At 38.7% G+C, this 27,293-nt stretch overlaps 1 protein-coding gene and 1 long non-coding RNA gene across 6 annotated transcripts in view; one reads left to right on the plus strand and one right to left on the minus strand.

Annotated features, from left to right (window-relative positions):
- The window catches only part of NEIL3 (nei like DNA glycosylase 3), a 383,724-nt gene that overhangs the window by 307,382 nt on the left and 49,049 nt on the right, over positions 1-27,293 (plus strand). For 4 of the 5 annotated variants that reach the window (XM_021076035.2, XM_084999922.1, XM_084999925.1 and 1 more), the window contains one exon: positions 5,964-6,195. In XM_021076035.2, coding sequence (XP_020931694.2) covers positions 6,076-6,195 — 120 coding nt within the window. In that variant the 5' untranslated portion in view covers positions 5,964-6,075. Of the gene's footprint in view, positions 1-938; positions 1,072-5,963; positions 6,196-27,293 lie in introns of all 5 variants that reach the window. The other variant, XM_084999924.1, reaches the window with a different exon arrangement.
- LOC146395853 (uncharacterized) lies at positions 896-25,627 on the minus strand. The gene is made up of 2 exons (XR_014829796.1): positions 25,278-25,627; positions 896-4,898 (listed from the first exon to the last, which is right to left on the minus strand). It is a non-coding gene; the product is annotated as an uncharacterized LOC146395853 (long non-coding RNA).

Here is a 27,293-nt window from a genome sequence, read left to right on the forward strand (position 1 = left end):
CATGAAACTTCATAGATTAACCAATAATAGAAAGACTATAAGTCAGGATAGATGAGGATGTGGAATGTCCATCCAAAGAGTTATTTGTGCCAATCATAAAATTTACCTGCAAGCTTTCAGAAAATATGCACTCAAACTAAAATGAATGTTGGTTTGTAGTACGGTGTGCAATTGTTAACAAAGCTAATGTATAGACAGCAGAAGTCTGAAGAGTATTATTCTGCACTTGTGAGCCCTGGGGGGTTTCCCAATTGGCAGTGAAATTGCAGTTTGTCAAGTTGGGATGTCAAAATGAAAAAATAGGGAGTTCTCTTGTGGTGTATTGAGTTAAGGATCCAGCATTGTCACTGCAGCGGCCCAGGTCGCAGCTTCGATGTGGGTTTGATCCCTGGTCTAGGAACTTCCACATGCTGTGAGTGCAGCCAAAAAAAAAAAAAAAAAAAAAGACAGAAATAGGATAAAATAGTATTGGGATAACTTTGCATTTTTATCCATCCTGAAACAAGCTTTGAGGGAGGAACTCGGAGCTCTCAATGAATTTCAGGAGCCTGGACTTTAGAGCATGGATTTTTAACCTCTTTACTGAGAGGTCAAAGGGGTTTTTCTCCTTAATTCCCAGTCCGATATGTTCTGAACAATATCTAGCTAAGTGTAATCTAAGCATTCTATGATCATACTGAACATATGAAGAAACACACACACACAAGCTTACTCCTTAATCAGAGAAGTTAAATTGATTTCATGGTTGAGTTCACTCTGCTCTCCAAGTGGTTACTTCTCAAAGTTAAGCCCAGATGGTTATGCCCAAGATAATGCAATACTAGGTTATGTTAATCCCTGTCTGGATTACACTGTAATTTAACTCGTGACTCCAAATCATTTGAGAAAGCTCCTCATGCCAAACAGACTTTTAATAATTCAGTCCATCTCATTCATAGAACAAATTTGCAACCTGAACGAATCAAGATATTTTGGCAGCAAGTTTCAGAACACACAGTGAACAACAGCCTAAACTATAACACCATGATGTTTCACCACCGAAGAAGAAAACCAGAAACAGGTGGTTGTGAGGTCAGTGTGGCTGCTCAACAGTGACAGAAAGCTAGGTCAGCATCACTGTTGATTGTTTGGTCTTTCATTCATGGTTAAAAGATGATGACTAAGGATCCAGAACGCATCGGCACATAACCGTGTCCCAAGGAAGAAAGATCGGAATGGGAGCAAACATGTATAATCCTTTCTCTATGTTTGCTCTCAAGGATCTTGCAAGTAAGATCCTTTCCAGATGTGTCCCCGAACTTTCCCCTCCTGTTTCATCTTCCAGGACTGAGTCACACATCTACTCCAAACAGACCCCTAGTGGAGACAATGGAATTGCCAGTAACTTTGACCTACCCCACAGGTATGAAATAGTTCTATTAATGAGAGAGGAGGATGACTTTGAATAGGCAATGACTGGGGTCTCACTCCACAAATTGGTCTGAGTTCTGGCTAAAGTATGTATAAAAAATAGTTGTATATTTAAGAATAAAAATGGATCTGCAAACATTTTTCTATAAAGAGTCAGGTGGTAAGTATTTCGGGCTCTGTGGACCCTAGAGTCCTCGTCACATTCTTCCTTGTTATTTTTAAACCCTTTAAAATATTTTTTTAAAAAATTCTTAGCTTGCAGGAGACATCAAAACAGGCCATGTGCTGACCCCTGGCTCAACATATGATATGTATAGTTTGATGAATGTTTGATACAATTATCATCTGACTAAGTATTGGGGACACAGCCATGATGATGTGGAGCATATTCCCCAGAAAAGCTCACAACCTAGGAGGATATGCACAATAAACAAAACCCAAATTTAAGCTCATCCTTCATTTTCCCAAAATGATTCTCCTGAAAGGATTTTCTTTGCAACTTTATTTATTCATTTATTTATTTATTTATGGTCTTTTTATCTTTTGCTAAGGCTGCACCCATGACATATGGAAGTTCCCAGGCTAGGAGTCCAATCGGACCTATAGCCGCCAGCCTTCGCCGCAGCCACAGCAACGTGGGATCTGAGCTGTGTGTGCAACCTACACCACAGCTCACGGCAATGCCGGATCCTTAACCCATTGAGCAAGGCCAGGGATTGCACCCGCAACCTCATGGTTGCGAATCCTCATAGTTGGATTCGTTAACCACTGAGCTACGATGGGAACTTCATCTTTGCAACTTTAGAATATAAATTTTACAGCTAAAAACAGTCACAATGTTACTTACAAACATTTAATTAACCTGGGGAAATCACATGGTTTCTAAGGGATTCCACACTTTTGAATCATTTATGACTTTCCTGTGAGGAACAGAGAAGAAATGCAGAGCAGGTGTAGGGTTGCAGAACAGGCCACTCCAAAGTCCACCCTGTGGTTTATGGATTCCTTGGAGCTGGAGGCACTTGGAAAACAGCAAAGGCAGGGAGAGGCTTTCTCTGAACTCCCTTATCTGCCTCAAGACAGATTCCCCAAAAGGAACCAGTTGCATGAATCCCCTCCCTGGGGGTTTCATTAGCCAGAGAAGTGGAGACTGGAGGTGGACACTACACCCCCCCACACACGTTGTCACAGATTATCACACCTCCCATCAACTCTTCTAAGAGCCCTTTCATCCTCCTAAAAATCATTTCCTCTCCCCTAATAGGCCCACATCCTCCCTCCCTTTCCCTAATAAGCTGATACTCAAGCCTGAGTCCTAAGCCGCACGGGGGAGTCACTCATTTTTCCCAGGGCATCTGCCACGTGCATACTGAGGTCTACATGTTAATCAAACGCCTTGTGTTTTACTCTTGTTAATCTGTCTTTTATTACAAGGATTTTTGGCTAAGAACTCAGAAGGGTAAAGGAAAAATTATTTTTCCTCCCCTACATAGCCAAATCTGTATACAAATGTCCTAAAATATTGATGCCATTGCTGGTCCTGGTGCCAAATTCTTATTAATTTCTTGTCTAAAAAATAAATATACACACATGTATATACATACACTAAGGCCTAATAGCACAAGTTTAGAAGGCAGAAAGTCAGTAACTTTAATAACAGTAGTCGTCAAAAGAAAAAAATTCATATGCTGAATGTAATAAAACTCAGGATAGGCCACCATAAGTAAATGGAATCCAATTCTTAATGTAAGATATTAATATCTTATTCCCAAGATTTCAGTATTTTTAAAGGGATTTTCCTAAAAATACTATGGAAGACAGATATTCTCAAGGAAGAAAGAAACCATTTAATCTCAATCAGTCTGACTGGGTCAGAGTTTGAAGCATATTTGAGCTTAATTTGAAAAGTCTTTACCAGCATCACCAAAAGTACCTGCTTGTATTTAAGAGATGCCCTCAGTCTATTGCTTTGAGGCCATCAGAGGATCATTTGTTTGCTTATTCTTTTCCTTTTTCATGGTGACTAAGGAGGCACACTATACAGCCTTTCTAAGCAACCCAAAATAAAACAGCAACAACAAAAAAATCACCCAGGCATTTCTGAGAAAGAATAAAAGTGTCCTTCGGAAAACTGAAATTGCGTTTGGGAACTGCATGTTCTGTCTTTAAACAACACAATTGTTGCTCTCTTAGAAACGGTTTGTTTGTGATAAGTGAGCTTGCTTTCTATAGACAAGGCCCCCTGAGAAACTTTCCATCACCAGCGTTTTCTTTCTTTGGACTTGGGAAACGAGAGTCTGCAGATAGCATACTTGCCCAAGAGGCACAAAAAATGTTACAAACTTCTGAACAGCTCTGGGAAATAGTGTCCCACAAAACTTCTGGCGAGTGCCCCAGAATGTTTATGGGAATCCTAACCCTCTACAGCCATGTGTTCGAAGCTTGTGGTTAAGTTTCTCAACGGGCCTTCCTGGAGCTTTCAAGATGAGGATGTCTGAGGCTGTTTTACAATTCTAAACACCATGAAATTGCTAGAGACAAAAATTTGAAGTACTCACAATACAATCTGTTGAAAATAACGTGACTCGATAGGTCAGGTTTAAACACTTGTGCAGTTTCAGTGATTTGCCAGAAGCAGCCTGGAGTCATTGAAAAGATAATGACTCTCAAGTCAGAAGTTCTAGTTTCCTTACCCATCTCTACGACCTTGTGAAATAGTCTTCAGTTAACCCGCCTGATTCTTTTCTCACCTGTCTAATAGGGATAATGTCATGAGCATCCAATGTAACAGTGCTTTAGTTCATTCTCTCACTGGGTGAATATGTGAGTCAGGAATTTTGTGTCAGCTCTAAGGCTCTAAGTTAAAGACTGGGAACACTGTGAAGACAGCCACAGCCCTGCCTTCTGGCAGGAGAAAAGCTTGGGAAACTGTAAAGCCATCTGCACAGGCTGATAACTCTCATGAAAAGAAAGATGCTGGTGTGGTTGGAGACGCAATAACGGATTCCTTTTCTGATAATCCATGACAAAAATGACTCAGCACTGAACAAATCAAAAGAGAAACATGTACACATACCAGGTGGAGTTTTCTTTCTTTGTTTGAAGTCCCTGAGATAAAGCACATGTGGTGATAGAGAAATGAAATGGTTCCTTCTACCAGAGTCTGATCAGTCCTTTTCAGTTAGGCTACTGATTACAGTCAAATTAGGCTACACAGTTAAAAGATTGCTCTCATAGGCAGTGAATTCTGAATGTGCTTTAAAAAGCCCAGTGCTGGGAGTTCCCATTGTGGCACAGCAGAAATGAATCCGACTAGTATCCATGAGGATGCAGGTTTGATCCCTAGCCTTGCTCGGTGGGTAGGGGATCCAGTGTTGCCCTGAGCTGTGGTGTATGTTGCAGCCGCCGCTTGGATCCCGAGTTACTGTGGCGTAGGCTGGCAGCTGTAGCTCTTATTCTAGGAATTTCCATATGTTCTGGGTGTGGCCCTAAAAAGCAAAAAATAAAAATTAAACATTAAAAAATAAGAAGCCCAGTGCTGAACTTCAAGTATGTATCAAGTTAGATTGCTGAGGGGTTGTATTTCAAAAAACTCTAGGAAACAGTTTAACAAAACTTAGTAACCATATACCAAGTATGTTTTTTAAGTGTTTATACTAACCAATGAAAGGACACTATTTATCTCCTAAAGCACTGTAGAGTTGAAATATTTTTAAGTCCTAATTTAAATCTCATAAATTATATTTAAATATAGATAAATAATACAGAATCTGTTATCAAAACTAAACCTTATGCTTTAAAAAGTATCATAGAATTTCAGAATTGATCTTAAAGATAACTTTCAGATAAGGAAATGAAAGAACAGAGAAGTGAAATTTTTTTGCTTATTTTCCCATAGCTTTTTTTCTTTTGTTTGTTGGTTTTTCTCTTTTTAGGACCGCACCTGCAGCGTAGGAAGATTCCCAAGCTAGGGGTCAAATCTGAGCTACAGCCGCCGGCCTAGATCACAGCCACAGCAACATGAGATCCAAGCTGTGTCTGCAAACTATGCCACAGCCTATGGCAATGCTGGATCCTTAACCCACTGAGTCAGGCCAGGGATCGAACCTGCTTCCTCATGGATGTTAGATTCATTTCTGCTGAGCCATGATGGGAACTCCTCCCATAACTTTTTAATGGCAAACTTGGTGTCTGAACATGAATACATGTTAATCTATGTGTTCCTCCTATAAAAGGTTTATTTTAGTTCATAAATAAATAACATAATATTTAAAAGACTATGAAAGTCGTGAATGCTTGAAATATCTGCCTGAAGAGCATTGTCTTTAGTCAGGAATAAAAATAAAATATGGTTTCCTTTATGAAACAGTCTTCATTCACCCATTACTTGATTCCATACTTTTTTTCTGAATAACCATCCAGTAACCATCTCTGTACACACAAAAAGAAATAAGACACACCCCTGCCTTTTTAGGATCCCCCACTGTAGAATGAGATAGGCACCCAGTCGGGTCATATAAAACATCATATATAAGGACTCTAATACTTTTCAGGGCAGTTTCAAGGTCTGAGGAAGAGCAGAACCCAAGAACTGCGCTCTCTGCCTGCAGACACTCTGGAGAAAAGGAGAACTGGGACCATCTGGGGAGCAACTGCCTGGAACTGATGATGGTGGATGAGTTGACCATGGACCCAAGGATGGCAGGAGAAGCTGACTGGGGTGAATTCCAGGATAGCAGCCTTGATCCCCTGCCCCTAAAATGGTATCAGTACCGAGCTCATAAGGTGTGTATAAAGAATAAAATAGAGGAGTTCTTGTTGTGGCTCAGCAATTAACAAAACTGACTAGGATCCATGAGGACACAGATTCGATCCCTTGCCTCGATCAGTGGGTTAAGGATCTGTCATTGCTGTGAACTGTGTTGTAGGTCACAGACGTGGCTCAGATCTGGCGTTGCTATGGCTGTGGCTTAAGCTGGCAGCTGTAGCTCTGATTTGACCCCTAGTGTGGGAACCTCCATATGCTGCGGGTACAGCCCTGAAACAAAAGCGGGGGGCAGGGGGAAATAGAGAGTGTCATGATGATGGTATTGATAAAATACAGTAATTCTAATATGGGTAAGTCCCTAGACAAGAATGCAGATAGGAGGTGACTGGTGGTGGGCAGGTGTCCTCTGCAGCAGAACTACCCAAGTTCATTAGCTTTACTGCAGTAAGAACAATTCCATTCCCGCCTCCCCACCCGCTGCCCCAGGGCTATCTCCACCCTCATTTTACGTGGCTGAATTTTTTGCTACCTTTATAGCATTGTGGTAGGTTTTTATTTTTCTGTTAAAAACTATTCACTAATTGTTTACATTATTTCATGCACTGTCTTCATTTAATCTTTACAACTCTAGGAGGGAGAACTCGTACCCTCTTACAGAGGGTTTAAAGAAGTTAAATAATTTGCCTGAAATCACAAGGCTCAGGAGGTGAGAACTGAGAGTCTCACTCTGTAGGCCCCCACAGTCTGATTCAGAGGTTGGCCAACAAAGCCCACAGGCCAGATCCTATCTGCCGCCTGTTCCTGCTCAACCCACAGCTGAGAATGGCTTTCACCCTCTTAAGTGGTTGGAAGTGCTACCCTTAACTACAATTATCAGGCACTGGCTGGTTGGAAATTAGCTTTTAGTGCTGACTGGATAACATTTTGTAATGAATTTGACATCAAATTACAAGGAAAAAAAGTGCTTATCTGCCAAATGTATTCTGTAGTAAAGTCATTTCTGTGATGACTGAGGCTGTTTGAAATAAAATAAAATAAAACTCCCTTATACACATCAGGTACTATTAAAATTTAGAACAAGAAAAAGAGGTCTCCATTCCCACACAGATTTGCAGTAGTAGATAGTTTCCAAGTTCAAACTATATAGTTCTAAGAGCATTTTTCAGACCTTGATCAAAATGCAAGAAAAAATCCTCCATTTTTCAAAATCCAATTAACAGTGCAATGGAGGAACTTCTACCTAATCTTCCCTTGGAAATTACTAATATGTGATATAATGGCAAGCTAAAATCAAATATCAAGATAAAAATATAATAGTATTCTATATGTCTTCCACTCAGTAAATATGCTCAGTTAAAAGGACATGCTCCTATATTGACATGTATTTAGTGATACCTATTTGTATGAAAAATATTCCCAAAGATGAAATACTTAAAATTTCATTTTGAGAAGTTCCACTGTGGCTCATTGGTAACAAGCCCAGCTAATATCCATAAGGATGCGGGTTCCTGGGCCTAGTTCAATGGGTTAAGGATCCAGTGTTGCTGCGAGTTGCAGTGTAGGTTGTGGATGTGGTTCAGACCTGGCATTGCTGTGGCTGTGTTGTAGGCCAGCAGCTTCAGCTCCAATTCAACCCCTAGCCTAGGAACTTCCATATGCCACAGGTTCATCCCTAAAAAGAAAAAAAAAAAATCTCATTTTGAATCTGCAATTGATTCTGACCATAGTGAAAACTAAGTTTGAACCTCAATTAAGCAAAATGGTATCACCCCCCCCCAAAGAAAATTGCATTCTTCTCACTAGTAGGCTTATTGTTTTATAAAGGAACTTAATTATCATCCTTATATTTTGAATTTCATTCGTTAAAACTTTGTGCAAATCTGTCTTCCCTTTTGTCACATAAATACTACATAATATATTCAATGTTGCCTCATAGCTGGCAAAGCCTAAAGTATTTACCCTCAGACCCTTTACAGGAAAATGTTACCAACCCCTTGTTTAATTGCAACAATTGCTGGCTTCATATAATTTCTCTTTCAAAGTTGTCTGCTAGTTATCTTTACCTAGACAGCAATCCCTACCCTAAATTCACTTGCTTCAAAAGCTTTTGGTAAAAATTACAGGGTATACAAAAAATTTTATCCAGTTCCCTGGTGGCTCAGTGGGTCAAGTATCTGGCATTGTCACTGCTGTGTCTCTGGTTGCTGCTGTGACATGGGTTCAATCCCTAGCCAGGAACTTCTGCTGGCTACAGGCGCTGCAAAAAAAAAAAAAAAAAAAAAATTTTTTTTTTTTACACAGCTGCACCTGGAGCATATGAAAGTTCCCAGGCTAGGGGTCCAATTGGAGCTGCAGCCACTGGCCTACACCACAGTCAAGGCAACACCAAATCCCAGGTGAATCTTCGACCTATGGCACAGCTTGCAGCAACACTAGATCCTTAACCTACTGAGTGAGGTTTGAATCTGCATCCTCATGGAGACTATGTCAGATTCTTAACCCAGTGAGGGATTGAATCTGCATCCTCATGGAGACTATGTCATGTTCTTAACCCACTGAGCCACAAGGGAAACTCCCTCCAAAATTTTTTATGAACTTTATATCCCATTTTACAAAGGCTTCATGCTGCTGACCAGTCTCCTCCATCCCCTGCCCCACATCATCTCTACAGATGCTCATTGTTCATTGCCCTCCTGCCCATCAAATGTTCCTTGGACTCCAGTTTCTCTTCTCTCTTCCTGACTCTGTCACAGATCTTATATCTGAGTGCTTTTCTGTCTCAAGTCTTCCCCAACCTGTGTAGGCAGGGTTTTGGATCCCCAGGGAGTGAGGATCCCTGCCTCCACCTAACTCTTCTACCTTCCCAAGGGAGCTCTCCAACTGGATGAGCTAGCCCATCGATCTCATACTATATTTTATCCAAAGCCTGAGAAACAACTATCCATGAGCCAGTGAGCTATGAACAACTGGCTCCCAAGGTTTGAGGCACGGAGCCTTGGATGGAGGCAAAGAATAGCAGAAGATTGACAAACTGTCTTTCAACACCTGTGCCTATGGCAAGCTGCCAAAGGGCAGGAGAATGGAGGGTACTGAGACTGCTTTTCTCGGAATGTCTTCTGAAATATTTCCTCTCCTCTCTGGCCAGCTTCAGAGAATTCTTATCCTTTCTGGTCCCCTGGTGTCGTGATCCAGGGAGCAACAGGAAGAAAATTGTGGAAGGAGGAGGTCCAGTAATATTCTGATTAAAGACATTCACCCAATATGCTACAATAAACTAATCTTCCTAGAGTTATTTTTTTAAGGGAAATATTTCTGCACAAATGGATGTCTAATTGGTAATCTAGGAGTTCCCATTGTGGCTCAGTGGGTTAAGAACCCAACATAGTGTCAGTGAGGATGCAGGTTCAGCCCCTGGCCTCGCTCAACTCAGTAGGTTGAGGATGCTGGCATAGGTCACACAGATGCAGCTCCAATCCGGTATTGCTGTGGCTGTGGCCTAGGGCTGCACCTGCAGCTCCAATTTGACCCCTAGCCTGGGAGTTTCCATATACCACATTTGTAGCCCTTTGGGAAAAAAAAAAAGTAACCTATGTGCAGGACGTATTTCTGAACAGTGGCTCCCCACTTTAAGAGCTTCTTGTTGAGCCAGTGTGTGGCTATCCCTTCACATAGCCAGTGTTTCATATGTAAAATTCTTGTCAATGGAGAGGCTTATTTATTTAGAAGTTACCAAAAGACAGCTTAAAAAATTAAAACATGGAGTTCCTGTCATGGCTCAGTGGAAACGAATCTGACTAGCATCCATGAGGATGCAGGTTCGATCCTTGGCCTCAGTGGGTTAAGGATCTGGTGTTGCCGTGACCTGTGGTGTAGGTTGCAGACATGGCTCGGATCCCACATTGCTGAGGTGTAGGCCAGTGGCTACAGCTCCAATTCAATCCCTAGCCTTGGGACCTCTGTATGCTGTGGGTATGGCCCTAGGAAGACATTAAAAAAGAAAAAAAGAATTAAAATATGAGAAGAGCAGGAAATTTAATTATCTTTAAGTGTTTCAATGTAGTACAATAAAAAGAAATAACTATATGTTCTTATTAATGAAGACATAGTACCAAAATAGATAAGCTTAAGTGGCAGAAGAAACTGACATAAAAATAGAAAACTAAACTTTCATAAAGTCAAAGCAAAGATTTCTAGACTTTTAAATTCATATAGATTATCTTCCCTTATGCATTTTATTGCATACACTATTTTTTTCTGCAGCCTTCTGTTAGTGTATGAGTCACATACATGCTGACTGATAATAATAGCATGTGATATAATGCTTTCCAACTACGTGTTTTATCTGTTATATTCCATGACCAGCCTCAGCGGTAAATGGAGCAGGCCTGCTTTACCCCAGAATACCTACAACACTCATGTGCAGATTTACATACTTATAGCAATCTAAGTCCCTTCTTGGTTCTTCTCCTGATTCAACAGTTTTGCTCACCTGGCTGGGCCCCCAACCCAGGCTGGCACACCCGCACACTTGTCTGGCCCATGGTTTTGACAGGGGCAGGTCCAATGTCAGGCTGCCTTATTCAGTACCTACTTAGTCATTTGCTGTGAGTGAGTCTAGTGCTTGCTGGTTTTCTTTCAAATGGGTGAAAATTGCATCATGATTCTGTGAGTGAAAAATATACAAAGAAGTTAACGTGTAATTTTCATGTATTTTTAGGCATCTATTGTTGTTTTGTTCCTCCTTTACATTTAAGCTCAAGTTTATTTGGTTTTGTTTGTTTTTAATGTAAGTCTTCTTTCCTTCACTTGGTCTATTTATTTCAAAAGTATATTCAGATGTGCTATTATATTTTATTTTGGTCTCCATCAGACTATATTATATAGCTGATCTTTTTTTCTACTAACCATATAATATTATATTTTATTTTCATCTCCATCAGATTATATTATATAGCTGATCTTTTTTCCCCCCTATTAACCATATAATCGTAAGGAAGTACATGGGCCAGAATATTATATTCTAAAATAATCATGCTTATCAAAGTCAATGCCTGAATATCAAGACAGTATGAGGCTAATGAAAAATGCTTTGAAAAGCTATAGACATGGTGTATCTCATGTTACCAGATGGGAAATGTGGGTTATAGGCCAGAGAGTGTGGAATAAGAAACAGGAGAGATTAATGCTATACCTCTGGGCTTTAGTCTCTAGTATAAACACTTCCTGTGACTGAGAATGATTAAAGAAAAGAGCAGCCTCTTTACACCAAAATCTGTAAAGAAGGAAACATGCAGAAAAAAGATCTTTAAGATTCCTTTTGAAAGTGATGATAGAGTTTAAAATCATTACAGATGGAATTATTAGAAACCAGGAAGACCATGACACTATGAAATCAAAGGCACAATTAGATTTGATAGCAATCACAATCTGCAGACACTCAGGTTCTTCCTGAATTGTTATTTAAGTGAGCAAGAACCTCAAGCTGTAATAAGTGCAGAATCTGAGACAATAAAAACGCTACAGAAAGGCCATCTACAATTGTAAAATACAGAGGGGAGAGGGAGGATTCTAAAACATACTCAGGAAATAAATGTGCAGTTAGTACCACTCAGAAATAATGCAAGAGGAGAATGTGGCTGATGTGAATGAGGATGAAAATTATGAAAGCACTCAAACAAAAGTAAGAAAGCACAAGTCAAATATAGCATCACTAAAACTGCTACTAAAAGAAAGAAGAGTTAAGAACCAGAATAAACTATTAGGAAAACTTACACTTGATGGAGGACTCATAAAGTAAGCAGAATAAAGATGTAAATATGTACAGCAGAAATAAAGCACAATAAACAAGAATAGAGTATAATTTTAGTTCTGCTACATTAAAACGTACATAGTACATCATATACCTTGAAGAAAATAATACGCCTTATTCCTGAATTCTGTTAGACTTTTTAAGTCCCTCCACTTACTTGTGAAAGCACCTGTTCTCATGCAGAGTAACCACTGAGGTCAACAAGAGGTGAGGGTCTTTCCTTTCAGGTTAAACTGAATTCACTAGTGAGGTTGGGTTTTGTGACCCCTTGGTGAAATATTCTAACACTTCTTAAAGGACATTATTCTGTAGTTGAAAGATAATTAAATGAGAACCCAGGTTCAAGGTTAGTTTTGATCTTTCACCAGTTTATGTGACTTTGGACAACTAACCTAAACTTTTTACCCATCTGCTGCTTCATCTGCAAAGTGTATGTACTGATTACACCTTCAGAGAAGTAACTCAAGAATGAAATATAAAGCAGTTAATACTGTTTCCGGGACTGATAAAATATTAGCTCTTTTTCTCCAAACCCCTTGAAGTCAGCAATGCCATTGCTGAGCTCTACAACGAAGAAAACAGTACCTGCTAATAGGCATGTTGAAAAAAATCCATTAATGATGAAGAAACTTAGCTATAAAGTGGTAGTGTCACTGTTTCATCAGATTCCTTCAGGGACGGTCCGCAGGATACAAAGCTCCACCTCTAGGTGACCGACAGCAGTGGATAGCACTGCTTGCAGTCAGAGAGAAGCTCAGTGTAAATACAACATCTAACAATCCGGGAGCAGAAGTAGGACAGTAAACATTTTGCACAGTGCAGTGCCATGCCCCCCGAGGAGACTCAAAAATATAATTCATGGTGATTATGACAATGAGGAACAGTCTCAGGCCCTGCAATGGCGTTGGAGCCATTAGCAAAAAGCTGTGCACTCAGGGAGGGGCGGTGACCACCTCTGTGGCCTTGACCAAGTCCATTTCCACACGCTGGGTTACAGGGCAGTGATTTAAGAAGCTAAGGGCTGTGAGACGACAGGAAATGGCCTGTTTTGTGACCCAGATAAAATGCTGACAGTCTGTCATGAAACCATTTTCAATTTGTGCCCTGAAACTTCATTTACATTTTTTTCCCCTAAAGGTTCTATCTTAGGGATACTAAATTCTCCCAGGGGGGAAAAAATATATTTTCTGCAATTTATTTGAATCAGAAAGCTATCCACTTAAGGATATAGCTTCAGAGTTGCTTCAACTATCTGATATAAGGCCACAAAAGTCTCTTTTCAAATAAGGTATTGATTAGGAAACAGAGGGAGAAAGCCTAAATAAGTGAATAATAAATGGAATAGAAAAATTGAGACATGCTTCTCTGTTTTTCCTAATTTTTCTGTAGTAGGCGTATATAAGAATGGCTTGTCACTTGCCACAATCTAGTGTCTCCTTCTTCCTTGCTAAAAGAAACTCCAATTTTGTTGGAGATGATTATCAGTGTTCCCAACTAAATATATAAATATCTTCACTTCTGCAAGTAATTTTGCAGCTAGGGGAAACCATGTTACCCAGTTCTGGCCATAAGATACAGGCAGATACATCTGGGGAAAACATCCCTTTTTCCTTTTTAAGACAAAATGAAGCCTTATGAGAAAGTCTTCTGAATCTTTCCCTTTCTTCCTACCTGGGGTCAGAATGTGATGCCCGGAGGGGCAGTAGTCATTTTGCAAACATGAGTGCAAAGGCCACACTGCTGAAGAAGGCAGAATAGGAAATAGGAGTTTGAATCCTTGGAGGGGGCCTTCAGCTCCAGCAGCCCAGGATTCCCTATTTCCACAGTGTCTTGTATGTAAGAAAAATATGCCCTGTGTTTGCAACTGTTTTTCAGGTTTCTATAGCTCAGAGCCAAATATGATGCTATGTAGAGCATGTGTTATTGGTGGCTTCCTTTTTAAGTACCTAACTTTTACATGCATTGGGAAACCAAAAAGTTGCTGTCACTCACTTTATTGCAATAATTTCTTTTTTATCATGATCTGCAACCAAACTGGAAATATTTCCAAAGTATGCCTGTATTTATCAATGTGTAAAAATGCACACATATTTATATATTATATATATGTACATATATACCCACATACATATGTACACATAGTTATGTATTCATGTATATGGATGTTTGATAGGTACTTGCATACACAGAGAAATACCTAGTATATTTGATTTGTTCTCACCATCAAGAAAACAAATCCATTTTTAAGTGGATATCAAAAGAATACTATATTATGAGTAGAATAATCTGAAACCTTAAATATAAATATCAGGAAGGAACCCTAGGTAATATATGAAATATGAAGTGAAGGGATTGATATTTTCAGTCCAAAAGTTGACCAAAGGAGTTCCCCATGTCTTAAACTTCATGCACTTAATTCCATTACCTACAATAATTAAAGGCTATATTTTCAATCCTCTCTGGCTCATGTACACAGACACTTAAAATCATAGAGTTGGAAGGGACTTAAGTGGTCACTTTGTCCAAATTCTCTGATTTTATGGATAATGAAGCTGAGATCCCAAAACAGAGGTGATTGTCCTGTGTGGCAAATAGGTCAATAGCTGAGCTAAAACTCAAAACTTTTTCTCTGACATTCTTTCAGGCACAGACCCACTCCTATAATGTAGGTCCCTGCCTCTGTCAGCATGTGTTTGAGCCCTTCGTGTCACTTTCATGGACTTGAGAACCAGGGAACAGCCGCAAACATGATGATACCTATGTTGCTTGTTGTCTGTGAGTAATAAAGTCATTTGTCTCTGGCCCAAGTCCCACGTCTTCTGCCAGAATCTGTGAAACAGGAATAGGCTAATTTACTAATCTATGAAATAGGAATAGGCTAATTTACTAAACTGTAAGTCACAAAATATCAACTGCCAGGCCAGATATAAGGTTTATAGAAAAAGTTGGGACTTGGTAACTCCTCTATTTTATGTAAAACTATCTATAGGATTTGCATTATTTCCTTTTCAAAAAATTAATAGAATTCATCAGTAAAGCCACTTGGGACTCAAGTTTTAATTGTGGGGAGATTCTGATGGTAAATGCAATTCCATTATTATTGGGCTTCTCAGATTTTCTATTTTGTCAGTTTGGGTAACTTGTGTTTCAAGGAATTTGTCCACTTCATCTAAATTGTCATATATGTTGGCATAAAGTTGTTCATAGTATTCATATATTATTCCTTTAATATCTATAATATATGGAAAAAAAACAATTCTCATTTATTCCTAAAAGTAAAAGTTTTGGTTTTTCATTTTAACATTTTTGTCTTTATTGAGAGAAATATTTTATTTTTTAATTTTTTTTTTTTTGTCTTTTTGCCATTTTCTTGTGCTGCTCCCACAGCATATGGAGGTTCCCAGGCTAGGGGTCGAATCGGAGCTGTAGACCCCGGCCTACGCCAGAGCCACAGCAATGTGGGATCCAAGCCGTGTCTGCAACCTACACCACAGCTCATGGCAACGCCGGATCCTTAATCCACTGAGCAAGGCTAAGGATCAAACCCGCAACCTCATGGTTCCTAGTCGGATTCACTAACCACTGAGCCACAATGGGAAATCCCAATCTTTTTTACTTTCCCAATTTGAGAATTTTCCTTTAAGTATTACTTTACAACATCCCACAAGTTTTCATAAGCCATATTTTCATTATAATTTTACTCAAATGAAGTTTTCTTTTTCTCTGTGGTTTTTATCCCTTGACCTCTTTGATATTTAGAAGAGAGTTCTTTAATTTCTAAATGTCTAGGCTTATCTAGATATGTTATTGATTTCTAATTTAAGTCTGTTATTATCAGTTAACATGCTTTAAAAGTCAAGCCTTTTAAGTTTATTGAGTATGGGTCTTTCTCAGCATATAGTTTATCTTGGAGATGTTACTATATACACTTGATAAAAATCACTGTGGGATTTGTCTGCCTATCTTATGAGTTCTACCAGTGTTTGCTTTGGGTTTTTTTGGTATCCACGTGGTTTATTCTTAGGTTTCAACTCTCAGGGCCATCATATGAGGAATGGTGTCATACTTGCTTTTGAATTTGATTTCATATCTGGGTTGACAGTCGAACATACCTTTCCAGCCTCTCTGCATGTATGAGTAGTTTGTGGTGGTGGTGGTGGTGGTGGTCGTTGTTTAGGAGCCCTGTGGAGGAATGAACTCCTGAACAATAAGCCTTCACGGTGTCATTATTCCCTAAGAACATCAATTCTGTGCATCAAAGTTCTGTTGAATGAAATCTACTTCTAATCAAGCAAAATAAGGACAAAAGAGCATGGTGTACGAAATAGCTATTGGAAAGTCATGGCAATGCCAGAACAGAACAGACACTAGTAAATATGTGGCAGAACATGCTGTTCGCCTACCCAATATCCACTCTCTCCTTTGTTTTTACTAGAAGAACTCTCATTTTCAATTTTTATTGGCCAGGCAGCCAAAACATAAGCCAAAAAACAAAACAAACAAACCCTACCATCTCTCAGACTGTTACAGCAGAGGCTGACCCCAGGATGTGGTGTGGTCGGTGAGATTAGCTGAAACCTAACCAGGAATGCCTTGTAGTTTTGCTCTCCTGACACAGGTTTCTCATTCTTCCTGCTTGGCACACAGAAGGGAGGCTAGTTAGGGGCAGAGAAGACTCTTTTGCAGCCATGACGAAACCATAAGGATGAAGGAACGAAAAGACAAAATAAACGCAGATGCTGATGATATTACAAGGCCACTATACCCACTTTGCCCACTTATGTCTATACTTCATATGTGAGAAGAAGCCTTTAACTGATTAAGCCACCATACTTGTGTTCCTCTTACATGCAGCTGAACATAATCCCTAGCTAATTTCAAAAAAGAAAGTCTTAAGTAACTCATGACTATCAGAAGCCAAATTCAAACTTCTGCCTGAGAATTATTCTTTCACACTTTCTACTCTTCAAGAATAACCTACAAGAAGTAAACCTAGGAGTTCCCGCATTGGCTCAGTGGTTAATGAACCCAACTAGAAACCATGAGGATGTGGGTTCAATCCCTGGCCTCGCTCAGTGGGTTAAGGATCCGGCATTGCTGTGAGCTGTGGTGTAGGTCGCAGATGCAGTTCGAATCCCGCATTGCTGTGGCTATGGAGTAGGCCGGCGGCTACAGCTCTGATTGGACCCCTAGCTGGGGAACCTCCATATGCCTCAAGTGCAGCCCTGAAAAGAAAGACAAAAAGACCAAAAAAAAAAAAAAAAAAAAAAAGAAGTAAACTTAAAAACTCTCTATGTTATCATGCAAAGAAATCAGTGCAGACTTGTACCCATTTTGCATCATTCGGGTAATCAGAAGTCCTTTCTGAAATGACACCCCTTTTTCTGAAATGAAACATTAAGCCCAGGCTACACCAAGGAAGACTGTTGACTGCCCTTCTGTAAGACAATTTGACTCCCTACAACAGTTTGAAAGACATGGCAAGGTGAAATTTGTACAAAATTATTTTCTTATCTGGAATCTCTGCAAATGTGTTTCTGTAATTGCCATGCCCTTTCCTATCGGACCTGATGTCATACTTAAACCTTTTCTTCTGGGAAGTTCTGAATCCTCAAAGGACAGTGCGAATCCCTTTCCCATTAGCAGTGATCCTCGGAAGCAAGTTCCAACGTGCATATGCTGGCAAATTAATCAAACCATTTATAATCAAGCTGTCACATGAATATTTACTGATGCAAACTTCCACATCTAAAAAAGACAGCAGTTCCAGTCCGAGTGCCCTCGTTGAGAGTTAGTACATGAACAGAATGCAGTATTTCTCAGCTCTGCTAATCTTAATTAGAATACTTTGTAAAGGTTAGTGTTTATCCCTGAAAGACTATAAAACCTGTATGTGTGCATGCACAAGTATACACATACTACACACACACACACACACACACACACACACACACACCCTAGCATTTCCCAATTGCTTCACAAATGAAAATAGCAGGACGGTAAAAAACCTAGGAATCAATATTTAGCAAGTAATCAAAAAGTGAAGCATTTTAAATACCTAATAGCTTTGGGTCTGATAAACCTTTCAAATCCAAGAGATTAATAATGGAAAATAGAGCCTACTGTGAATTAATCACTTGTCAAGATCAGGTCCAGGCCAATAAAAATTAGATCAGAAATGCCACAGAATCCTTCCTGAGATTTAACAGATAAACTCTGAAACCTGTTTGCATACTACGAACAGGGTCAAAATATTGTTCTTGTTATTCAAGACATCTACAAATTACTTAGCACTGAGTTTTTCTATTGGCTTTATAGTTGATTAAAATTGTATATTCTAAAAGTTTGGCAAGAAGCGATCTTCTATTTATCTGCTAAAATTGACCCTTCTGTTCTGCTAGAAATATAACTATTTCACTATATTATGACCATTGTGTTCTCATTAAGACATCAAATACAATAAATTGGACTCAATTATCTCTTGAGATTTTCATTTGTTCCATTACATAGGTAGAAATGGATACACATAGAGCCAAAGTTATATCCTGGGTATATAAATGTGATTTCCAAGACTAGAGCATGCCTAGCTGTCTTAAACATCCTCACTATATTTATATCTGACCTTTAGTTAATGACCTAACCTGCTTTGTATGATCCGTCAAGCTCAGGATTGAGTATTTTTGCTTAAACTGTACACACCTTTGATTGCTTCATGTTAGCAAGGTCTGTCTGTTGCTGTCATTTCACAGCTATCAATTTCAATGTTACCTAATCACACCCTGGTACAATCCAGTCGAACTTGGAATGTCTACAAAATTGATAACATGGTATAATATAATGTTATCAATTTCAGGTGTTTCTGCTCTGAACTCCTGGTCCATTCTCAAGCTCAAGACCTGTCCTGTGCTCTTTTTCTTCTTTGTGGTGGCCACAGGGCCTTGACTTAGTCTCCTCTCTTCTGGTCTGCTGTCACCTCCCTCTCTGTCTCCATTTCTCTGAATGCATTGATGTTCCTAAAACAGCACCAGGCTGCTAAGGTCCTAAGAGTTTTCCGGTTGCTCATTTTGTGAAACTGGCAATCATTTAAAATACAACAATGAATCTGCAAAGAAAAAGATTTCAAACCTCTTATAATCTTCATCTGAAATGCCTGAGTTGCTACCAGAAAGCTATTAAGATTTCTGTTCTCAAATTTTATTTCTTAGCTCCGCACTAAACCCCTCCTCCACATTCTGACCCAATCTAGGCGACAGTGGTTGCCCTTTGCTTCATGGGGCAGAGCCTCATTTTTGAAGAATATCTTTGATGTAACTTCTCACTGGAACGAATGTGCTCACCACCAGAAATCTAATGTTTATAGTAATTGCCTTCTGAGACTTGATTTCCTTTTGCCTCTCAGTTTGCCCAATAAAATTTAGTTTACGTTGACATAGTTACTTTCATTCTTTTCATTAGTTATCTGCCAAGAATTGTGGGGAAATTGTTTTTGAAAATGGTTGGCAACTAAATGATAATGCATACAAAACATGCTAATGTTTTTATCCTTTCCAAAATTGCCAAACACTACATATTTCAAAATTCTGCTCTGAAGCTTTAAAGCTTACTTATCTTATGATGAATTGCAGAAAATATTTAACTGACTAAATATGTTTTCTCTAGAAAATGCCATAGTACAGTTTTGGTATCCTTCCTTTTCTTCTTTGGTAACAAAATACCTTTTTTTTTTTTTTTTAGGGCCGCACCCACAGCATATGGAGGTTCCCAGACTATAGGTCTAATTGGAGTTGTAGCCTCTGGCCTACACTACAGCAGTGCAGGATCTGAGCCTTGTCTGCAACCTACACCACAGCTCACAGCAACGCCAGATCCTTAACCCACTGAGCAAGGCCAGGGATTGAACCTGCAACTTCATGGTTTGTAGTGGTTTGTTGACTGCTGAGCCATGAGGGGAACTCCTGGTAACTAAATACCTTTGAGTTAGTTGAAATAAGGCCCTTTAGGGTTTAAAGAACCTTAAAGTTTAAGCGAAATTTTAAAAGGCAGATAATTTTATCTCATGCAAACTTTTCCAGAAAAAACTAAGCCTGCACAAGTCATTTTATGAGCTTAATATCTTCATATTAAAACTAGATAAGAACAATACAAAAGAAAAAGGAAAATAGTCCACCTCTGAACACAGATGATACTAAATAAAATTTTAGTCAAATAAATTCATGATCTATTAAAACAATACAATGTGAACTTGTAGGAATTACCTCGGGAGTGGTACAATGGCTTACTGATCAAAACTGTTATCAAATTGTAATTCATCACAACAGTGGACTAAAAAAGAAATCATCTCAGTAGATACAGAAAAAGCATTTAGTAAATTTTATACTTATTTAATGATAAAACAACAGAAACTAAGAAAACTGGGAGCAAATATGAGTTTTTAACTTGATAAAAGTATTAATTTAAAAGGCTCAGATAGATAGTGTTTATTGAAGAAATTTTTAATTCAACAAAGCAAGGATATCTTTTATCACCACTACTATTCAATGTAGTACTGGAGGCCCAGCCAACACAATAAGACAAGGAAAATAATTAGCAATAATAAGAATTGGAAAGGAAGAGATAAAACTGTCATTATTTGTAAATGATAAGACTACTAAAAAACCCAAGAGAATGAGCTAGTTAGTTTATATAATAAAAGAGTTAAGTGAAATTGCCAGATACAAGATAAACATTAAAGATTAATAGCATTTTTCTACACCACTAGTCTCAAAATATTAGTTCCTCTAAAAGTTGATAAGTAAAACTTTAAAGAAACATATAATCCTTATCTTTAAAAAGTATGCCAACTCATTGTATGAGCCTAGTATGAACCCAATATTTATTTATAAAGTGCAATAATGTAGTTTGCGAACCACGTCGCATAGAGACTAAGGGTAAGATTGTCTTGGATCCAAATCTTGGTTCTGTAACTTACACCTGTGTGAACTTAGGCAAGTTATATAACCACTCTCTGCCTCATTTTTCTTGCCTATAAAGTGAGAAAAAATGATCACTTTGGATATTGTGAGGATGGAATGAATTAATACTTGGAAAGCATTTGAATAGTAACTAGCACAAAGTTGGTGTCTAATAAGAATTAGCTATTGTTATTATTGTAGAATTAATGTATTCATACTTAGGTTCTATTTACCTAAAAACTAAAATGTTAAAATGAAATAAAAAATAAGCATTTATATAGAAGTGCTAATACTTTCTTCTCTTCCTTAATTGGGTGAACACAGTTTACATCAGAGTCCAACACCTTACACAGTAAAAACCAACTAAAAATATGAGAGGATAATAGGCCACTCAAAAACATCAGTCCGAACTATGAAAGACCTAGGAATTAGATCAATGAAGAAAGCACAATATCTTCACAGAGGAACTTATAAGATATCTAAAGTTAATCAAATGAGACTTTCATAAAAGAAGTCATGTTAACATTGTAAAGCTTTTAATGGTTTCCCAGGTTTATCTATAAACTCAAGGTAATCAATATCTCAGCAGAATTTGCAGAAGAACATGAAACCTATTTTAAATATAATTTGAAATTTCACAATACAAAGCTAATGTAATTTTAAGAAGTAAGACTAAAAGTGGGAACTCATATTTAGACACAGTATAATATTTCAGTACCAAAAATAGTATAGAATTGATATGGGAACAGATCAATGAAACAGAATCGAGAGATCAAACAGATACCTGTATATAACAATGATGGCATCATAGATAAAAGGCCTAAATGTAAACATAAATGTTTTAGACAGATTTCCCGAGGATATACGGCATAACAAACCATACCAAAGTCTCAGTGGCTTCCAACAGTGGACCCCTTATTTCACACTCACAAGTTTATAATCAGATAAGAGAACTTGCATTCAATGGATCAAAAGTTGCTCGTGGCCAGTCCTGACAGTGGTGTGGTGAAGTCTGTTCTTTTATAGGAATACATGGCAAGAATGGGTTAATAATAGTGCTGTGGGTCATTGGGAGTAATATTCAATCCATGATAATAAAACTATAAGCAAAGTTAATAGAAAACAATGTAGAGAGACATTATATGACACTACAACACCTTGCATCATTGTTCAGGGGAGGTACAGTTCATAATGTGAAATACTAAGAAATTCGAATCAAAAGTAAAACTGTCAAGACAGAAAAAGTCAGAAGATGTAAAATGGATTAGGAAAGGAAGTTAGCATTATTCAGGGTTATTTTCTGAAATTTAGGAAGAACTCACACATACAAAACATGCACACACACAAAGCCCTATAAATTTGAAGGGAACAGAATTTTTTCTCTGCCTGGATCACTGTTGTATCTTCAGTGCTCAGGTGCCTGGCAGAATTGATACCTTCTCACTGTTTATTCTGCCTTAAGATTCGCTTCCTGTCTGTCTGTCCTCCAAAGCATATATTAATCTCCTATTGCTGCTGTAACAGTGTCACATGGATAGTGGCTTAACACAACACAAATGTATTCTCTCATCGCTCTGAGAGGTCAGAAGTCCCAAAGCAGCCTCACTGGCCTCAAGTCAAGGTGTCAGCATGACTGGCTCCATCTGGAGGCTGTAGGGGACCTTCAAGTTTCTGGAGGTTGCCTGTTTCCTTGGCTCCCTGCTCCCTCTTCTGATTCCAAGGCATCACCCCCATCTCCCTCAGTGACTGGATCCGTCCTCACATTACCTTTTCTGTCTTTGACCCTGTGCCTCTCTCTAATCAGGACCCTTGTGATTATGTTGGGTCACTGATAAGCCAGGATCATCTCATTTCACAACCCTTAATTTAATCACATCTGTCCTTTTAAGGACACACATTCACAAATTCCTTGAATTAGATCATGAACATGTTGGGGGTGGGGTGGGACACAGGCATTAGTCAGCCTTGCATGCCAGGATTTCTCCACCTTGGGATAATTAATTATTTGTTCCAGTGGCTTGTCCTGCGCTTTATAAGATATTTAGTGGTATTCCTGTCCTTGACACGTTCGATGCCAGTAGGACCCCTTTCCCCTAGTTGTGACCAAGCATCACCATTGAGACCTACTGCTTCACACCACCCTGAGGATCGTTTAAAAGAGCAAATCTGAGTATGTCAACCTCCTGCAATTCTCCATTTGTTCTCCCCTTACTTTCGACATTTTACCCATTCTTCTTAGCATCCCTAAGATTTCCCATAATCTGACTTTGCCAACTTCTCTTGGCCCTGTCTGCCCTCATTCCTATCCACTTGTCCTCCTGACATTCTTGGAGTTCCCCGAAGTATGAGGTTCTCTCACACCTCCTGGCTTTGTAAATATGTGTTCCCCCATCTCCCTAAAAATCCCCTCTTCCTCTTCCTCATGCCACAAACATCTACTTATGTCTCCTGGAAGCTGAGCTGAGCTGCCTGGGATGGAGGTCTCCTGGTGTGTGCCCAGAGCACTCTGAGGTTACCTCTGTCAGTGCACAGCCTTTTATTTCCTCTTGCCATGGCGTTAGTCCCTGTTCAGATCCCTGACTTTTCTCTGTACCTATGGGTCTAGCACTATCCCTGCAGCTAATTAGTTGCCCAAGAATTGGTTTTTGAATAAATGAGTAAGTGGTGGGTTTCATGCCTCAATCTGAATATGCTCTCCAGTGTCTGAGATGGATGAAGAATGTTGCTTCAAAATGTTTACAAAAAATAACCTGCTTTTCTATTTCAAGATAGACAAAGAGTTAATGCTCTTACTCTCTGTCAAGGAGAGAACCCTTCACAAAGAGATTATTTGGGCTCTTTTGTGAGTGTTTAATAACTATTTAGTTATTTTCCCAAATTATGTTCATGCTCAGAAACTACCTTTGCTTACTAAATACGCTTAAATTGAAAAATAAATTAGGGAGTTCCTATTGTGGCTCAGTGGCTTAAGAACCCAACTAGGATCTGTGAGAACACAGGTTCGATCCCTGGCCTCGCTCAGTGGGTTAAGGGTCCAGCGTTGCCATGAGCTGTAGTGTAGTGGCAGATGTGGCTCGGATCTGGCATTGCTGTGGCTGTGGTGTAGGCTGGCAGCTGTAGCTCCAATTCAACTCCTAGCCTGGGAATTTCCATATGCTGCAAGTGTAACCCTTAAAAAAAAAGCCAAAAACAAAAATTTACAAAATAATTTAGAATTTAAAAATTCCAATTTTATTATCATTACTATTTATTAGTTTATTATTTATTAATTAATATTTACTATTTTTATTAAAAACAAAAAATAAATCCTTTCCGTGGAGAATTTGGCAGAATCAAAGCACCCATTCCTAGATGTCACAGCACTGTAAAAACAGTAGGTATGTCAGAGTATACCTCAGGAATTACCTAAGAGCCCAGGAGTGACTCCGTAATTTACATTTTGACTTTGCAAGCAGAAAACTGTCACCTGGCACTTTCAGCCTTCACAATGGAACAAAACCCACTGCTATGCAAAGTTCCAGCTTTTGATATATGCTTCAAATAACGAAAGTGTCAAAAATGGTTTCTCTTGCTGTGCATTTTATCATTCTTCTGGTAGTCTAACTTTAAAAGTTTCTCTTAATGGGTAGCAACTGGAGACTCTTTAGTAAATACCACCGAAAACACCTGCATGTAATGTTCACTAATGACTCCTCTATTTAGTGCTCAAATTAAGAGGATGTTCAGGGAGGATGGATGTTATCGCTCTACTTGTTAAATATATTCAGGTAATTTATGTAAAACATGGAAATTAAAGAAATTTCCCCCATGCTACATTTTTATCATTCCAGCTAAAACTCTGCCCACAGACTTTGTAAAGGGAGGGTAAAAACAGTTTCATTATCCAAAATATGTCAAAACTTAATATGGTAAAGGGAGGCTTTGAGATTTTAATTTCCGTAGAAGGCAGACTAAAAGGTCCTTTTCCTCTAACCCACCATTTCATAAGTTGTTGCTAAAAATATCTGGGTTGAGGGCTAGTGTAATATAATTGATGTTGCTGAAAGTATTTGGCTAAGATCATAGTTTTTCTGGTTGAATCCCAACTCTGTGACCTTGATTATGTTCCCAACCTCTCTGTGCCCCAGTTCCTCATTTGTGAAATGAAGATAAGAATAGTGGGAACTTCAGAGGATTATCATGATTGAAAGAGTCTGTATTTGCAAAACACTGTGAAATTGCCTGGCACATAGAAGCACAAAATAAGTATCTGGGATTACTATTAGTGAAAACAAAAATTTTGAACTAAGGGCTCTTCAAAGTGTTAGGAACTCTGCATTGTGTAAAAAACTCTACCCACCTACCAGCCACAGCTGTTCTCCATCTGTTTCTTATTGAAGAACAGCCAGGTAAGGGATCCCAAATGCAGAGCAGATTCCTCTCCAGAGCTGGAATGGAGTCCTGGTTTTTGGTTTTCGTAGCTATGTTCTGCGAACATGGGAGCTTGAGGTCGCCCCACCTGCTCAGCGGTTTCATTGGCTGCCTGTTATCCCAGGAAGATGAATTCTCCTTTTCTTTAGCCAGGGTTCTCCACAATACGGTCCCTATAAATCTCTCCAGTGTTTTCTACCACTTCCTGATCTCTGCTGTGACCACTGTGTTGCATATACATGACATACTGTATTCTTCCTGCTTAGAACTCCTTTCATTGACCTTTCTACTTGCCTAGGCTACTTCCTCAAGGCTCAGCTCAGTTCCCATCTCTTCTCTGGGCGTGTCCTAGACTATACTGCTTCTGAGTGATGTGTTCCTTCTGTCATTTCCTATAGTTTCTGTCTGCTTTTTGTGTGCATAAGATCTCTTCATTTTATTACATTTTTTGCTGCCAGTAACCCTGACTACTTTGTCCTTTTTTGTGGGCTGAAGCTCCTCTATGTTGCTTTTTGCAGCAGAGCCCCACTCTGAGCCTCACACAGAGCCAGCATTAGGTATATTTTTATTAATGATAATCTTTGGAAGTGAAATTCATGTTTACTTTCAGCTTTCATCTGTATCCTTTTGGCAATTTCTCACCCCTTTCAACACTTTTTTGCACTAGTGCTGTGTACTTACATGCTGTATATTGGCTACTTGAGGTCCTAAAGAAAGCTATCTTTTCCAATGTTTTAGACATTTTAATTTCATCCACACTTATCTATGTTGTTAGTGAAAAGAATACTGGTGTAGGAGTCAGAAAATTTGGGTTCCCTTTTCGTCTCTTTGTGGGCTCCTACATGTAATCATGGAAAAAATAACTGCTCTGAAACTCAATTTTTTCATCTATAAAATACTAATGATATTATCTACCTATCACACAGGGTTATTGAGAAGATACATACTTATAAGTTAATGTACACAAATGAGTGCACATAGAATTGGTCTGACTTCCTCAGGTATACATCAAGGTTACTGATATGCTGATCTAAGAAAAGTAAGTATGCCACAGGACAACTTAATGTATTACCTATTTTTGTTATCATTTAGTTTAGAGGAGCTCCCATTGTGTCTCAATGGGTTAAGAAACTGACAAAATGTCTGAGGATGCAGGTTTGATCCCTGGCATTGCTGTGGCTGTGGTGTAGGCCTGCAGCTGCAGCTGCAGCTATGATTTGACCACCAGCCTGGGAACTTCCATATGCTACAGGTGTGACCCTTAAAAGAAAAAAAAAAAACTAGTTGAGAAGGAACTTCTGAAAATATAAAATATCAATTCATTAAGATGACACTAAAGATATTAGGAAAGATATTTGGGGATAGAAAGGTCAATTTTTTTCCATCTTACATTAATAATCATAATTAAATTTAACAAATACTAACTGAATGTGTGCTATGTTCAAGAGCACCCTGGATGCTATGGGAAGTATAAGGATGACAGGACATGCAGTCTTCTGTCTTCAAGGAATGAGAGTTGAGTCCAGGAGGAGACCACTCTGTCCCCAGTTCAATCTAACACAAGGTAGTTTGGTAAAATCTATGGAAGAACCAGCTTCAGAAGATAAGAGATTAACTCTGTCTGTACCTGGAAGATTTCTTAGAGAATATGCATTCAACTAGGACTCAAATATCAGACTTTCAAAAAACTGGGATAAAGATTTTTTTAAAAGAAAGGCGAGAATAACAGCATGAGCTAAGAAGCAAAAAGGACAGAGCATATTCTGGGAATAGCAAATAAAATTTATCTTTATTCATTGAATTTGTAGTATTTTATAGTTTTGAAAGTGCTTTCATATTATTGGAGAATTAAAGCTATTATAGGGAGGTTTAAAGGAAAGGTGTATTTTATTTTACCTAAGAAGAAAGTGTGTTTTAGAGACAATGAATGACTTTTATAAAGTAA

The sequence above is a fragment of the Sus scrofa genome, chromosome 15, assembly GCF_054392235.1.
Source record: "Sus scrofa isolate SSC_HxYL_T2T_F1_AM1 chromosome 15, Sscrofa_HxYL_maternal_Yorkshire_Landrace_v2.0, whole genome shotgun sequence".
Lineage (NCBI taxonomy): Eukaryota > Metazoa > Chordata > Mammalia > Artiodactyla > Suidae > Sus > Sus scrofa.